Here is an 18594-nt window from a genome sequence, read left to right on the forward strand (position 1 = left end):
AATTTGTAAAAATTGTCTTTATTTTATTCCATTTCATAGTACTATACCTCTAAAACAACACCAATTAAATGAAAAATAAATCAATCATGTTCCTCGCCATTAAGAGCAATTATGGCACATTAAATGTATTCTTTATTTTATTTTCACTTGAATTGGAAATCGATTTAGAAGTTTTAACAGAGAACCCAAGTTTTGATTAACAAGAACTAATTCAATAATTTACGGATACAGAAAGCAAATATGACCTTACTACAGATAAAGATTTTGAGAGTTATTAAGATGGAGAAAAGTTTCGTTCATCATTGGAAAATATGAGTGAATTTTTATAAAAACTGTGATATTCATATTTTTTTACTAATCCAGAAAAATGACGATTTGGCCATTGATATTTTCCACATTCTAATGAAATTTTAGAATAAGATCACACAAACCAAAATAAAAAATTTGAAGCAGAGTTCTATTCACCCGACTTGATTGACTTTTTTATTTTAAGAAAAGTTGCAACAAATTTTGTGAAACTAAAAAAAGTTCTTAGTTCTGATCACTCTCTAATACTACTAAAAAAAATCAGCGAGCATATTATACTAAGAGAAAATAGCTTAACCTTAACCAATAACAAAATAGACTGGGCTAGTTTTAGATAGAAGTGAAGTGACAAAATTGACCCAAATGTACCAATCAAAACTAATAAACAACTTGATGAAGAAGCAGGAAAACTAACCATTAATATACAACAAGCAACATATTAAAAAGATAAATAGATATTAATAAAAGTTATTCAATAAACCAAATACCCAAACGAACTAACAGATGAGCAAACCACTGACTACTCGTTGTAGAAATGTACAAAAAGAATAAATAGACCAACGCAACATATTCCACCGATTAGAAAAGAAGATAGAATATTAGAATTTAATGTAAAACAAAAAACACATCTGTTCGCTTTATACTTAAAGAATGAATTCCAAAATCACGAAATGAAAAATAATCATCAAGCCAAAAATCATGATGATAAGAGTACTGAACAGTATCATCATCATTTAACTCTTGAACCAACTGAACTTGGTAAGGGTGGAATTTTTCTTTATGCAAATCTCTCAAAATAAATGATTTGCTTACATCATTGACAGCGGCAAGTTTTCGAGTTGTCTTATGCGGATTTTCCTCAATCTCTAAAAGTACATCTAACTTTTTTCATCAGTAAATTTATCATTTCTACCTGATTTTTCAATATTTTTTATATGTCCAGTATAACGAAACTTCTTTTCAATTTTGTTGACCAGGGTATTTATTCTAAAACTTTTCACAAACCTCCTTTTGAGTTCTAGTTTTCTTACCACAACCAATCATAATTAAAATGTCTATTCTTTGAGTATCGGACAAATGAGCCATAATTAAATTTAATACGCACACAAAAAATATTATACTGACGTCTTTTAGTCACTTTAAATACCGAAATGACAGCAGCCTACTAGATTTATATCAATTGTATATTTGGCATTTCGACTAATATTAATATTAATATTAATAATAAGATATTAATAATATCTTTAAAGTTTTTTCCCAAATGTTTAGCAAAACAGATACGAAAACACCTGATTTAATAGTTAGGATAACGGAAGAAATTAACAAAATAATCCCCGAGGTCATACAAAATGTTGTACGAGAATTCCAAAATTGCCTCGGTTATTGTCAAGAAATGAATATTGGTGGTCAAGTTAAATATTTAATTTAATTGTAAAAATCAATTCTCTCAGTTATGATTTCACAAACTCAAAAACTATATTATATTGCTGAACAGAGGACTAAAATCCCTTACTAACAAGGTGCCACACGACCCTCTTTGTGATTTAAAATTTTCGAGGGGGTGCTTATAATTCAAAGGGGGTGCTAGAGGGGGATAATATTTTTACAGTGTAAATTGACAATATAAGAATAAAAATCGACAAGTTTCAGGTTTTTTTTTCACATAGTACTTTTTAATAACACTAAAAATGAATTTATTCGCATGTTATGTATGTAGTTGCCAATTTGCTACAAAAACATAAAAGACAATTACAGGAAAAAGTATTCAAGAAGAAGAAGAAAAAATCCAGTTGACATTTTTTTATTTACTATTATTGTATGCCAAGTGTCAAAATATCTATCAAAAATTTTAAAATATGGAAAGATGAAATATAAATAAAAACATACAATTTTATTTTATCTTCATGAAAAGTGCAAAAATGAATCATAAAATTATAGCTACATCAGCATTATATGTAAGTAATAAGTAATTATAAATGTCACCTTTACTCTTGTACCGATTAGTTAAGTTGAATATAGTTTCTTTTCTTTGTAGTACTTTACCTTACTTTATAGTGTCCGGATATGCCATTCATATAATTTCGGCTCAATATAGGTCTACGTCGCGTCGCGTTAGTCGGTTCCAACTTTCTTGACGTGCTGTAAATCTTAGAGGGTACACCGATAAAGAGAATTTCTGCATAGAAGAAAAAGTTATATATTTGGTATTTCCATACAGTCATAGTTTAGATCATCTTGGTCTATTTTCTCCTAGTGTACCATGTTTTATTTTACAGTAGTGACCACTTCTCGAATTAATTTGGTAGTGAGGGGGGTTGGTTTTTCTTCCTCATCATTATCATCTTCTAGACTCACGATGTCATTTAAAGTTAGATCTCAAGTTTGATCAATTATATCATGGTCACTTAATGCATCATCCACAAGCAATTTATCTATGTCATCGTAGCTGAAGGTATTAAAACTATCTTCGCCAATTTCATGTGCCAAAATAATTATTTTATCTGATAGTGCCGATGTTTGAATGGTTGCATTGCTTGTTACACATGCTGGCCAAACCTTTTTAAAATAGGCATTTAAAGTTTTTGGTCTTATTTGAGCGGAAGCAGATGCAACATGAATCAAACAATCAAAAATAGAACATTGCTTCCACACGTATTTTACTGTTAGGGGCTCATTTTCTAGTTTACTCACGATGGATTTGTAAGTTATTTTTATGTAATATTTTTTAAACTTTGCAAGTATGCTAAAATCTAAAGGCTGAATAAGGCTTGTTCTATTGGGAGGAAGAAATACTATTTGACCGTTTGGATGTTCTAACTGTAGACGACCTGCTGCATTATCAATAATTAATTAAACTTTAAACTCGAGAAATTTTTTTCTTCATATGGGCTTCTACTTCTGGCACAAAGCAATTATTGAACCATTTCGTAAAAATAGCTGTTCTCACCCAAGCTTTCTTATTAGTCATTGGAAGTTGTTTTAAAACTTTGCCTTTTAAAGCACGTGGTCTAAGATATTTATTTATTAAGAACGGTTTCAACATCCGATCTCCTGATGCATTGCTTCAAAGTAATAATGTTACTCGATCTTTACTTGCTTTATGTCCTCTTGCAGTTTTTTCTTCCTTTGCGATGTAAGTACATTTAGGCATTTTTTCCAATACAGTCCCGTTTCATCAACGTTAAATACTTGATGGGCACAATAGACCCCATCTTTAATAATTTTTGCTAGCTCCTGTGGAAATATTTATTGCTGCTGCTTCATCTGCTGTAGCACTCTCTACGGTAATCTTGATATTATGAAGTGCATTTCTCTCTATAAATCCGGTTAGCCATCCTTTGCCAGCTGAAAATTATTTACCTACTTGGGTAGTGGAAGTTGGTGGAGCGGACTGTTTCATTAACTCATAAAACTGAAGAGCTTTTTCCTGAATTAAATAACCACTTACAGAAATTTTTCTTTGAATTAGTTCCTTAATCCAAATTGTGATGGCTATTTTTGTTTTTTCTAATAATATATCCCTTAAGTAAGATGAAAATTTGGCGCTTAATTTTGTACCAGAAATTATAGATTTTCTTCATTCTTCATTCATTCTTCTTCATTCTTCTTAATTGCTCTTAATTCTAATAATTGAGTTGATTCACCTAAATTAAAATGTTTTCCAATTGCCACAGATCCTTTTCCTTTGCCTAAGCGATCTAAAATTGCAATTTTCGTTTCCAACGAGATTAATTGTCTTTGATGTCTTTTTTTTCTCCATTGGGCCAAATAAAATCTTAAAACGTTCGAATTCGTTAGTCAACGTGGGTGGACGTATTCGAGTTTTGTGAATTAGCTGGTGATTGAACTTTTGTAAAATATAAGTATGATTAGTTGTTGGTTTTGATATTTGTAATTACGGACACCATAGTTGAGTTTTTTAAGGCGTAAGTGATGTCAGAAAAAACGGGCCGCGATAAGCCGCCCGATGAAAAAAACACGTTTAATAAAAGTGATAATGACAACAGGTATGTTCAACTAATAGATTTTAATAACAGTTATAGACCAGGTGATAATGTGGGACACTTTCTTCTTAAAGATGAAATTTTAAAAAAAGATGTATTAGATATAAAATCGGTAGGAGTTAATAGGGTAAAGGTTATTTTTAATACCTTAGAAATAGCCAATAGCTTAGTTAACCACGATGTAATAATAAAAAACGATTTAATAGCATTTATACCAAAATTCTATACTCACAAAAAATTAGTTGTCAGGATTGTAGATACTTTCTTTCCTGAAGAATATTTATTAACGGCTATCAAATCAAACAAACAGGTATCAAGTGTCTATCGTATAAAAAGGAAAATTATAGACTCTGATGGAAACGTAGTTTTGGTAAACAGACAAATAATAATAGTAGAATTTTTAGGAAACGAAATTCCAAAATGTATACAAATAAATTTATGCAATTTTCATGTTGAACCTTACATACAACCCGTTGTACAGTGTTTCAAATGTCTGAGATATGGCCCCTCAGCTAGAAAATGAAAATCAAAAAATGAGAGATGTCAAAAGTGTACAGATACAAGTCATACAAAAGAGGATTGTAAAGAAAATAATATGTGTATTTATTGTAATAATAACGACCACCCCTCAATTTCACGTATTTGTCCTGTATATGCAAAGCAAAATGGGATAAAACAAATTATGTCAGTTGAAAACATTTCTTTTAAAGAAGCCGAAAATATATATAATAATCCATCATATGCGAAAGTGGCTAGGAATAACCGATTCTCTATTTTAAGCAACGATAACAATTTTCCAACTTTACCGAATACTTCTGGCGACAGTCCATCGTCGAATAATACTTTTAAAAAACCAAAACCAATTTCTAAAGCCAATACTATTAAAACAATTAAACGAACACGCACGACCTCTCCTACACCTGATATGATGCCTGTAAAAAAATCGTATAAACCTAGTCAAAAACCTAAAGCCATTATACCTAACCCCTACAGAGACGAATTTATGGACTATAAAGAGAAAACTATAACGTTAATTACCTCTTTCATAAATAAATTTCAAAAATTTTTTCAATTTGCACCAAATACTCTCATGGAATCTAATATCAGGGACTTTTTAGAAACTGCCTTTGTTCCAAGTGATCCAAATGATCCTATGGAAACATATAATAAATCAGATTCAAGTGAAAAACTATTTTACTGATTAAACTTTAAAAATGGCTAATAAACAAACAATTAAAAACCAATTAGTAATTTTGCAGTGGAATAGTAGACCAATAACATCTAATAAAAATAATTTGTTAAATTACCTTAATAAAAACCATGTTGATATTACTTTCGGAAACTTGGCTTAAGTCTAATAGTAATTTTATTATAAAGGGATACAATTTCATTAAAAGATGCCGTAATGACGGATATGATGACGGATACGAGTTGGTATATTTATCTTACAAACAATTAACTATCAAGAAAGTATATCCAAAATTTTTCAAGGGGCATTGAAGTATGTGCAGTATTTATTCCAGATATAAATATTTCTTTCGTTTCAGTATACAAACCTTTAGACATAGCAGCCACAAAAAAAGATTGGTTAAATTTATTGGTACAGATTGATACCTCTCGTACAATTTTTTGCGGCAATTTTAATGTACACCATTACAGGTGGTGCCTATTCCGGAAGATCGCTGGAGAAAGGTTTTAACAGAAGCTTTAGATTTTTTGGTACTAATTACTTTAAATGATGAATCGCCTACTAGAGTTAATCCCAATGGTAATCACTCTGCAGTTGATTTAACTCTTATCTACCCTTTCTTGGCAGATTTGGTAAATTGGTTCATTTATCAAGACACTTTAGGTTCTAATCATTACCCTATTCAAATTGAGCTCCAAATTGCTCCCATATCTTTCAAAATTAATCCGGCAACCAAGTGGAATGACGGTCGTGTCGACTGGTCAGCCTTTCAAGCATTTATTAAAAATGAAATCAGTACAAATTTATCTTTAAATGATTCAAATAACTGTTGAATAACAAAAAAATTATTTAAAGTTATATCTTTAGCAGCATCTGCATCCATGCCTGTTAAAAAACCTTTTATTCCTTCTGTCCCAATACCCTATTGATGGGACGAAGAATGACAAAGACTTTTAAACGCATGATTAAGTTTCGCCTAGAATATTTTATTGAAAGCAATCCTCTCCTACCCACTACACAGTATGGATTTCGGATAGGCGGTAGTACTATAGATGCATTGACCCATATGGTTACAGATGCACAAATATGCTTATCTGATAACAAATACATGTTATGCCTATTTGTTGACCTAAAAGGTGCATATGATGTGGTTAATTTAATTATTTTAAAAACAAAATTGTGTAGAATGGGTATCAGCAAACAGGTATCAATTAACTTAATAAAATTTGTTTCTAAACCGAAATATTTATATTCGTGGCCACAAGAATGTACTCCACGGACCAAGAACAATATATAACGATTTGCCTCAGGGATCAATATTGAGTCCACTTTTATTTAATGTATACACAGCAGAGCTGTATAGTTTGATGGATGACACTATAAAAGTTATTCAGTACGCGGATTATATTTGTTTCTCCACTATCCATAGTTTATATGAACGATGTATTACAGATTTAGAGTAAATTTTTTTCTGCATGCGTGATTGGTTACATACTATGGGTTTTAGTTTTTCAGAGCAAAAGACAGCGGTTATATGTCTTACTAGGCACAGACTAAAACACCTGATTTGATTACCACAGGTAATTTAACTATAGCCATAGTAAAAGAATATAAATATTTTGGCATCTATATTGATAATAAACTCCTATGGACCAGCCACACGTAAAGCAAAAATGTGAGAAAGGGCTTAACATTCTGCGTGTAGTTTCGAAATATAAATGGGGTGCAGATGTTAAAATATCCCTTACTGTTTATAAGTAATACATCCGCCCATTAATGGATTATGGATGTACTATTTATACCTCAACTAGCAAATCAAACTTATTAATCTTAGACAGAATTCAATATAGGGCAATTAAAATAAGTCTAGGAATTATGATGTCGTCACCTAATTGTGCAGTTCTCGCTGAAGCACAAAAACCGCCTTTGTGCATTCGAAGAGAGTATTTAGCTAATAAACAGTTAATAAAGTATAGGACGTTTAGTACATTTATGGTCAAAAAAATATCAAATATAGCGGTCCAGAATCTTTTAAATAAATATTGGAGAATTAAAACGTCTCCCCCGCTTGCTGATACTTTTATTGACACTGAGAGAAATAAAGAACTAATACATAGTCAAAAAAAATATCCTGTTTATGAAATTAATTTTCTAGCCTTAATATTTAAACCAACCATGATAATTCCAAACTGTCCAGATAATATATTTCTATCAAAATTAATTTTCAAATCTATACTCTGTAATTTAGAAGAGAATAAAATCATCATCTATACGGATGGATCAAAAAAAGATTTAAAACAGGCTCTGCATTTTTAGTTTCTAATATTAACCATGTTGAGCAATATCAAGTCCCACATTATTTATCGATTTTTAGTGCAGAAGCTATAGCTATTAGGAAAGCTTTAGATTGGTGCGAGATGAATTTGCCTTTATCTGTGGTAATTGTAACAGACTCTCTCGCAGTTTTGCACGCCATTAAAAGCGCTCCTTTTAAGCGTTATAACAACAATATTCTTCTATCTATAAAAATAGTGTATATAAACTGCAGGATTATGGTGTACGAGTTACATTAGTTTGGGTTAGAGGTCATTCAGGGATAACTGGGAATGAAGCAGTTGATCTCGCAGCTAAAAAGCACTTGACTCAGAATTGAGAGTAAACATGTGCAACTCATCAGATCTTATTAATTTATATAAGGCTGATGTTAGGGTTAGATGGAAAGCTCAATACAGTAAATATTTAACTACCTCAGAGAACCTCTATTTTAAACTTCAGCCGGTTTTACCGACGAACATTCCTCACATCAATTCGTGGAATTATAATAGATATAAGTCATTAATTATATCACGTTTAAAACTTAATCATGGTCGCTTTCCAGCACATTTGCTTAGGATTGGTATCATCTTAGATTCTCTGTGTTGTCCTTACTTTCCAGAAAAACCTTTAGCCGATATAAGTCACATTTTCTTAGAGTGTCAAAAATATACTGCACATACAGATATGCTGTACCAAGAACTGAATAAGTTTGTAAGTCTACCAACTAACATCCCTACTTTATTAGCACAACAAGAGAAAGAAATATACACCATATTAATAAAGTTTGTTTTAGAAGCAAAAATAGATATTTAGCTCATATATGGTTAAATATATATGTATTTACAAACATTATGTAGTTAGAATTCAAACCTCTGGTATACCCCATTTGTTAATACCTCCTGCCCGTGACCTAGTCTAGTTTGTTTTTAAAAAAAAAATGTCTTGATGGGTCCCTAGACAAGAAACGAGTGGCCACGTTTTTTATCCTTATCCTATCCTTAATAATAATAAAAAAATACAATTATTTTGTGGCAGAAAGACATGTTCTAATGCCATGCAAAAAACAGGTTATACCTTATGCAAATCTATTAAATATATATATATATATATATATATATATATATATATATATATATATATATATATATATATATATGTATGCGTGTATACGCTTACTATCCTGCAACTCATTAAGCGCAGTATCCACTTGTTTGGTGTAGCCAGATCTATTACAAACGGAGCACGCATATTCGGCAGTTAAAAAACACAATTCCGGTGCTGTTGTTCTTAAAACGGTGGGACATGCACCTCATTTACTTCCCGTTAGCTTTTGCAGTGTGTCTGTAGGTAAGGGGGACACTCCAAGATATCTAGGTTAGTCTGTGTATTCTAATGTATTGCCATTCCATGCAGTTTGGAGTTTTCGACTATTACTTTGTGTGTAGTTACTTAGCTTTTTTGGGTCCTTTTCTGGCTTTGACAAGGCTATTATGTTGGATTGTCTCTATGTTTTTGGAATTTCTCAGCCCTTACAGCACGTGTTATAGAGCTGCTGAATCCATTTTTTGCTCTTTGACCTAGGTGCTCTATATGTTCACTGAATATATCATCCATACATGCAGCTTTCCCGTTTTTTAGCCTGTTCATACTGTCGTGGAGTTCTTTGTATTGTAAATAGAGTTCCTATGCGGTTTGTCCTGGTTGTCCCAGTCTCATTTTAGTTTTTGGCCGATTTTTATTTTGCCATTCACAAGGAATTGAATATCGACTTAGTTTGCTGTAACCTTGCAAGATGATTTATGTTCCTTAGGGTCACTTTTAAGTTTTTTAACAAGCAAAGGAAAAACAATAGAGTATCAGAAAGAAGACATATTTCCTGGTTGGAAATTATCCTAAAGAGTAAAGACGCCTATATTAACGTTAGTTGTAATTTTTTTTTGCTAAATATTATAGTTTTTGTTTCTTTCATTTTTCCTTCGTATTTTCTTTTATGCCTTTAATTAGAATAATGCTATTAGTTTACTATTGATATATTTATGTTTTTCGGTCAGTGATTACATAAAAACATATCAATTTAAATATTTCTTTAGCCCTATAAATTTTAATCGTAACGGCAACACTGTAAATTTTTTAGAGAGAATGATCTTGCGCCGATTACTTGCGCACTAGAGCATGCAACCCTAAGCTGTGATTCCCCTTGCTTAAGCGAGGAATCGTATTTGCCAGTGAAATCAGTTTACCTTTACGAATAAGCTATATTTAGGCTTAATTTGATTATTCAACTAAAACCACCACGACTGGATGGACAGCGATTTCAATATTTATTGATTATAAACCAGCCAGCAGGTTGTCCATCACACAGAAACTTCAGTATTAAAGTAATGGTGGTTTTAGTTGAGTTTTCAGAAGAGGTGTACGTCGCTTCGCGGTGACAAAAGTTTTGTTATTAGAATAGATTATTTAATTCGATCAAAATTCCACTTAACATGATATTCTCCAAGGAATTTTACCGGGTAAGTTTCTCTATTTATCATTTTTACCAATTACCTACGCAAAACGTAGTAGATAATTAGTTCGCTAGGAAATAGCAGACGTATTACTTTTTTAAATTGTACACAGTTATAATGAGCACGATAACTTATTTGTAAATGTATATACGTAAACTTGGCATTTTACTTAAAGTAGTACAATAAACTTGATACTATATAATATTTTCTTTAAAAACTACTTCCCAAGATTATTATATCAACCGTTAAATCCCAAAATATCATTTGAAATGTTTTTAACTGCTGTTGTTTTATTAAATGTTATAAGATACTTATATCTAGCATTTATGTATGGTAAGTTTTTCTATTAAATTTTGTAAGGTTGCAATGAAATAAGCAACAAACATAGAATGAGGCTGTTCGTAAATTTGTTAGTATCATTTTTGTTATAATATAATTAGGTTCAATTGTTCTAAAAAATATTGAGTGTACTAATTTATTTGAGTACACCATATCTGAATTTTTATCCATTTTTATCCAGGTATTGAAAACAGTCTATTAAGTTTGGGAAGAACACAGCATTATGGCATCATCTCTTGGTCTTCATTCATTATACAATTTATCCATCTGTTATCTGTCATTCGAACCACGTGACCTGCCCAGTACCACTTCAGTGTTGCTATTCTCTTTAGAGCATCAGCCTATGCATCTCTATGCATCTTGTTCCTACGTATAAATCTTCGCTGACTACAAGATTTGTCATCATCTAGGTTTTACATATATTTATTTTTAATCCCCTTTCTAGCGAGGAAAGGTAGAGCTGATTTTAAAGTTCTTTAGCCTCATTTATTCTATGAGCTATTAGCACAATTTCATCTGCAAACCTCACGTGGCTAACTTTTTTCTTCATTTATGTTTATGCCCGTGTCGGTCAGTCTTTCCCTTTCACATATATATTCCAAAAGTGCAGTGAACAGTTTCGGCGATATAGTATGCCCCTGACGTACTCTACATTGTATTGGGAATTTCTGATTTTGACGATCACACACTCTAACATTAGCTATCTCGTTTTGGTATATGTGTTTAAGTATATTTACATACCGATAGTAAATTCGACATTATCTCAAGGCTTCCAACATGTTTTGTTGAATTTATGGTGTCAAAGGCCTTTTCATAATCCACAAATATTGAACATATATATATATATATATATATATATATATATATATATATATATATATATATATATATTATATATATTATATATATATTATATATATTATATATATATATATATATATATATATATATATATATATATATATATATATATATAATATATTATATCTTCTTCTTAAAGTGCCTATCCGTTCCGGATGTTGGCGATCATCACGGCTATCTTTACTTTATTTATTGCAGCGCGGAACAGTTCAGTGGTAGTCGTGTTATACCACTTTCGTAAATTTTGAAGCCAGGAAATGCGTCTTCTTCCCGGTCCTCTCTTACCATTTACTTTCCCTTGGAGAATCAGCTGGAGAAGGCCGTAACGTTCTTGATTTATCATTACATGTCCTAGATATTCCAACTTTCTAGTTTTGACGGTCATGAGAATTTCACATTCTTTCCCCCTTCTACGCAGGACCTCCACATTAGCAACTCTGTCAACCCAGGATATACGTAAGATGCGCCTATAACACCACATTTCGAAATCTTCGAGCCGATTCATAGATGCAACAGTCAGTGTCCATGCTTCCATTCCGTAGAGCAGAACTGTGAATATGTAGCAATTCAATAGATGGCATTTTGTTTTTAATGATATGTCTCGACTGTTGAAAATGGTTCTCATTCTAACGGATGCTGCTTTTGCTTTTATTATTCGCTGTTTAATTTCTGTTGAGTGGTCCCATTGGCTATTTAAATTGGTGCCTAGATATGTATATTGCTCGACTCTTTCGATATTCTGTTGGTTGATTGGAAGTTGAGCGTTTAGTATTGGTTTTTTACTAATTGTCATAAATTTGGTTTTCTTTATGTTAAGAGCAAGTCCGTATCTGTTGCTGACTTCTGTTATGCGATTTGTTAATATCTGTAAGTCATTCAGATTATCGGCAAAAACTATAGTGTCATCTGCATATCTAATGTTATTCAACCATTCACCGTTTATTAGTATTCCTTTCGCACAACCGTCTAAAGCTTCCTTAAATACCCATTCAGAATAAATGTTGAACAACAATGGAGACAAAATACAGCCTTGTATCCACGTTCTATTGCAATTTTATCAGTTAACTGGTCTTCTATTTTGATTTTGGGAGTTTGATTGTAGTAAATGTTTCTGATAATTCTAAGATCTTTGTTGTCAATTCCAATTTCTTGCATTAGAGTCATTAATTTGTCATGTTTTACTCTGTCAAATGCCTTCTGGTAATCTATAAAGCATACGTATATGTCACAATTCACATCCCTGCATCTCTGAAATAGCACCTGTACAGCAAAAAGGGCCTCCCGTGTTCCCAGAGCATCACGAAATCCGAATTGTGTTCTTGTTAGTTGTTCCTCACATTTTGTATATATTCTTTTGTGAATGACCTTTAGAAATGTTTTAAGTAAATGGCTCATAAGGCTTATAATTCTATAGTCTTCGCACTTTCTCGCATTGGGTTTTTTTGGAAGATTTATAAAAGTTGACACTAACCACTCTTGGGGAACCACGCCCGTATCATATATACTGTTAAATATCAACCATTTTATGCCATCATAGTCAATAAGTTTTAAGAATTCTGAGTGAAAATTATCAGGGCCCACTGCTTTACCTATCTTTGGTGCTTTTGATGGTATATTTTACTTCTTCGACTGTAAATGGTGGTCCAGATTCGCAATTGGTGTTTGTTGTAATACCAGTGTTACTTCGTATATCTTCAAAAGTTTTTTCTACGTATTTAATCCAAATATCTCTTTTATGCTCTACTTCCAGTACTACGTTTCCCTGATTATCTGTCAGGAATCCAGTGTTCTTGTGTTTATATAAGTCTGCCGCTTCTTTAATCTTTTTATGGAGGTTAAATGAATCATGTTTTTGTTGTAATGACTCTATCTCTGTACACTTCGAGCTAAACCAATTTTCTTTTGCTATTTTAATAGCCCTTTTTATTTCGTTATTTATGTTGTTGTAGTAGTTCTTATTATCTTTAGCGTTTCTTCTGTCTTTCATCATACATAGAATCTCCTCCGTCGTCCATTCCTTTTTATTTGTTCTTTCAGGTTTTAAGTATTTCTTTGTTATTTTTTGACTTACTTTGTGCAAATTTTCTAGTTCTACATCTGTGTTATCTGTTTCTGTACGGGCCCATGGTTTTTCTGTACGAGCCCACGTTTTTTCTTTTAGGCGTTTTTGTACCTTTTCCTTTACTGTTTTATTTTTCAGTTGGTTAATATCGTACTTCATAATTTTGGGTCTTTGAATTTTCTTTAAACTAAGTTTCATTTTGACGATAAGTGGATTGTGGTCCGAATTTATGTCGGATCCCGGGTACGCTTTAACAGATGTTATAGAGTTTCTAAATCGTTTGTTAATAAGAATATAGTCTATTTGATTTCGTACTATGTGATCTGGAGTATCCTGGGGAGATTTCCACGTATATAGTCGTCTTGGAGGAAGATCATAAAAGGTGTTTGTCACTACGAGCTGTTCTTCAGTTGCAAATTCAATCAAACGGTCTCCGCGTTCATTACGTTCCCCTAGACCAAAGGATCCCACTAAATTTCCACTTTGTCCTTTGCCAACTTTGGCATTAAAGTCTCCCATTATTAGTATTATTTCGTTTTTCCGAATCCTTTTGACAATGTTAGTAAGGTCATTGTAAAATTCTTCTATGATTTCTTCTGGGGCGTCCGCTGTAGGAGCGTATACTTGAATAATGTTTGTTTTTATGGGAGTTGTGTTTAGCTGAACTAAGAGCATCCTTTCTGATACAGGTACAAAGTGACTGACACAGTTGGCGATCTTATTATTCATAATTAGGCCCACTCCATTTATATGTTTGTTCTTAATATTTCCTGAGTAGAATATTTTGTGATCTTTGATAACTCGGTATCCCGTATTTGTCCAGCGCATTTCGCTTATTCCCATAATATTAATCGAGAGTCTTTCCATTTCTTGAATAGCATTTTAGATTTTTCCCGCCTTGTACATTGTTCTAACGTTCCATGTACCTATCTTTATGGCTGTTCGCAATACTCTTAGAGATCCATCATCTAGAATGTAGTTTGGTTCGTGAGGATTTCTCTTGATAACCACCTGGAAGGCCTCACAGTTTGAGCAAGGTTTACCTACCCTGCCGGATCTTGAATTCCGATTTTCATGATCAGTAGTCGGAATCTTAAAGTTTTTTATCACCATGATAATTGTACTAGAGATACTTACAAGAAGTCTTTAATGCAGTGGTTTCTCCTTGCCTACTGCATCCTTATGCCGTTCACTAAAAGTCTTAGTTCCTCCTCCTTCGAAGCCGATTTCTCAAACTCCAGGACAAAAGAGTGCCCTAAGATCGCAGTATCACAGCCGCTTAACTCATAATGTGAGTGTCGCCTGTGAGTATCTGGAATTAGGCCTACAGTATTTTTACTTCCCACAGCCTTAATCCAGTAATGGCATTACTGCTGCCTAATGTCATATCCTCAGTTGATCCGCGGGTACTTATTTGGCAATGCCTTATTCGTACCTGTCCTGCATATCTGCAGGAACTTTCCCTATCAGCCATATGGGACGTGCCGTGTCGAGGTTGAGGATATCCCCCACCCAGTCTGTCTTCCGTGAAGTACAGAAGAGCCCCTACTCAGTTCGGAGCTCCTCCTCCACGAAAGCGGAGACCGGCCACGGATATATATATATATATATATATATATATATATATATATATATATATATATATATATATATATATATATATATACTAAGGTACACTCGAAGAGTGGTGGGTTTTTCGGTCAAAGTGGAGAAATAAAAGACAAAGACGATGGCTACTTCATCTATTTATTGAAGACGTTTCGCTTTCTGCTCAGAAAGCATCATCAGTTCATCTAAAAAGAACAATATGAAACCAAACATCCATAGAGAAGTTATAACCAAAGTGTGTTACCTTACAAAGACATGTAGCAGTCAGTGATGTTAAAAATATGAAAAAGCTTACAAATTAAATTGAAACTAGGTAAAGTTTGCAATTTGACAAATTTAGCACAGCAAAAGAACATGTGATAAAAATACATGTATATATAAAAAAAATTTTATAAAAACTTAGTAAAAAACATTAAGGTTTATTTTAAAGTGTAAAGAACTAGAAAGATCATTAGATTGCACTTCCAACAAATTTATTTAAAAATTATATTTTAATTTTAACTTTAGGTAACATTATAAGTTATTAAAGATTAATAGTAATAAAGAAAAAAAATGAAGTTACCAGTCTTTAGCTTACTGAGGCTCGTTGGTAAATGAATTTAAAGGTTTGACACCCACGCACAACAACGTGAGTAGAAGTGGCCTTGAAGTCACAATGACATAAAACAGCAAGGCAAGCTACCAACCTCTATGTATTAAGGCGGTATATTCAAAGAATGTGATAAATTTGGTTGACAACTTGTCGTTAAAAAACCAAGCAGTGAAAGGAAAAGGTGGTTAAGATCACCATTTAACCCTACAGTGATTGATCTGTCAACAAAGAACAAAGCAAGAGAAGTCAATCCAATATATCATATATTATAATATTATGACGTCACTAGTTAGCCAGCTAACAGGTGAAGATTAATAAAAATTTCCACAGTCCAAAGGTTCAAACATTAAGGACCGTAATGAAAAGGATTCTATGAATCAGATTCATATCACATGTTCTTTTGCTGTGCTAAATTTGTCAAATTGCAAACTTTACCTAGTTTCAATTTAATTGTTATATACAACGTTAACTCTGAATGTCCAGCTTTGTAAGCTTTTTCATATTTTTAACATCACTGACTGCTACATGTCTTTGTAAGGTAACACACTTTGGTTATAACTTCTCTATGGATGTTTGGTTTCATATTGTTCTTTTTAGATGAACTGATGATGCTTTCTGAGCAGAAAGCGAAACGTCTTCAATAAATAGATGAAGTAGCCATCGTCGTTGTCTTTTATTTCTCCACTTTGACCGAAAAACCCACCACTCTTCGAGTGTACCTTAGTTTATATTGGATTGACGGTCGTACTCCTTTTCTCGATATATATATATATATATATATATATATATATATATATATATATATATATATATATATCGAGAAAAGGAGTACGACCTTTATATATATAGGTATATATATATCGACCTTACGATATATATATTATATTATATATATATATATATTATATATATATATATATATTATATATATATATATATATTATATATATATTATATATATATATATATATATATATACATGGAACATTCCGAACATTTCGAAACGGTATTTGTCATTTGACCCCTTGGTAAAGACACATTAGATCTCTTCCTCTCCCACCTGAATGACATTAATTCCAGTATTCAATTCACAATTGAAGTTGAGTCTGAAGCGTCTTTCCCATTCCTGTGAGAAACACTCACCTTACACACTACAACAAATAGAGATCATCGGAAATCAATTCACAATTACTCTCACAAAACGGTTACCACAAAACTTAAATCAATAGTATAATTCAAAAACATCTAAACCCCATTTCATCCAAAAAAGAACCCTTGCCATCTGATCAACCCAAAATCTTTCTACCTTTTATTATAGGTGTCACTGACAAGATCACTAAAACTCTTAACTCTCTAAACTTTAAAATCATATTCAGTAATCACTCCAAGTTGTCCAATCTCGTTAGATCAATAAAAGATCAAATCCCCAAATGCAGACCATGGTGTCTATGAGATGCATTGTCCCAATCGCCCACGTACATACATAGGACAAACAAACTGACGAATACAGAAACGTAATTACGAACATTCTATATGTGTAAAATTTTCTGATATTACTTCAGCTCTAGCCATATTCAGAAATAAATATCATATTCAGAAAGGTTACAAATTAGATTTCGAAAAAGCAAAAACCATCGCTCCTATCCGCTCGTTAAAATTGAAAATGATTCGTGAAGCCATCTAAATTTAAAAAAGCTCTAATAACTTAAACACTTGCCATGACGCTAAAAGACTGTCGGCAACATGGTAACCTCTGCTTTAGTAACCTCCGCCTTAACCGATCCCGCACAGACCGTTTCCGCGCATACCGTTCTCGCGCATACTGAGAGTATAAAAGCAATTCTGTTCAATTTCTATAGTAAACTTTAGTTTTAGATAGTAATAATAACAATAGTAATCTAAATAAAATATGTTTTAATCTGATTTAAATAATAATAAATATAACTCCAAGTTTTAACATATCTCCACTTTACCTTTCTCGAAAACACCAACGATACGCTTATGTAGAAATAAGTATATATTAATCACAATAAACCATGAGATATCAGATCTTAATTTTACCTCTGTCAATTCATTACTATTAGTGTCTCGCTTTACGTTTTGATGAGTGTTTTTATATATTTTACAATAACTTTTTGTTTTTAATCTTGTAAATTTTAGATTCTTGACGAAAAATCTTGAATAATAAAATCTAGTTCCAAATTTAATATTATTTATTGAACATAAACCCAAGAAACACTAATTTTGTATTATATATATATATATATATATATATATATATATATATATATATATTATATATATATATATATATATATATATATATATATATAGTATACGGGATACCTTGTTCCAGTTGCCCACGTACATACGTAGGACAGACAAACCGACGAATCCATAGCCGTATTTACGAACATTCTCTATCAGTCAGACATCCCGATACCACTTCAGCCCTAGCCCAATATCATATTCAGACAGGCCACAAAATAGATTTCGAAAAAGCAAAAACCATCGCTACCATCCGCTCCTTAAAATCGAGAATCATTCGTGAAGCTATCAAGATCGAAAAACGGCCTAAGAGTTTAAACACGCGCGATGATGCTAAACACTTGCCGGCAACATGGCGACCGTTGCTTCAGCGACCCCTCACCCCAACCCACGACGCTCATGCCACGTCAGCTCAGACCACGTCAGGGCATACCGTTCCCGCGCATACGGATGGTATAAAAGCGGCCTCACAGGGTAAGACCGGTTGTCACTCGACACTGAGGAGTAGGCAAACTGAGACCTCAGTGCCGTTTGAGTGTTCC

General features: G+C 32.5%; 1 protein-coding gene across 3 annotated transcripts in view; it reads left to right on the top strand.

The window, feature by feature from the left end:
• Positions 1-2128: 2128 nt before the first annotated feature.
• The window catches only part of LOC140445467 (cAMP-dependent protein kinase catalytic subunit alpha-like), a 47140-nt gene continuing 30674 nt past the window's right edge, over positions 2129-18594 (top strand). The window contains exon 1 of one of the 3 annotated variants that reach the window (XM_072537497.1): positions 2129-2261. In XM_072537497.1, coding sequence (XP_072393598.1) covers positions 2211-2261 — 51 coding nt within the window. In that variant the 5' untranslated portion in view covers positions 2129-2210. Of the gene's footprint in view, positions 2262-10023; positions 10329-10527; positions 10656-18594 lie in introns of those variants that run through there. The other 2 variants (XM_072537498.1, XM_072537499.1) reach the window with 2 other exon arrangements.

The sequence above is a fragment of the Diabrotica undecimpunctata genome, chromosome 7 (genome assembly GCF_040954645.1).
Source record: "Diabrotica undecimpunctata isolate CICGRU chromosome 7, icDiaUnde3, whole genome shotgun sequence".
Lineage (NCBI taxonomy): Eukaryota > Metazoa > Arthropoda > Insecta > Coleoptera > Chrysomelidae > Diabrotica > Diabrotica undecimpunctata.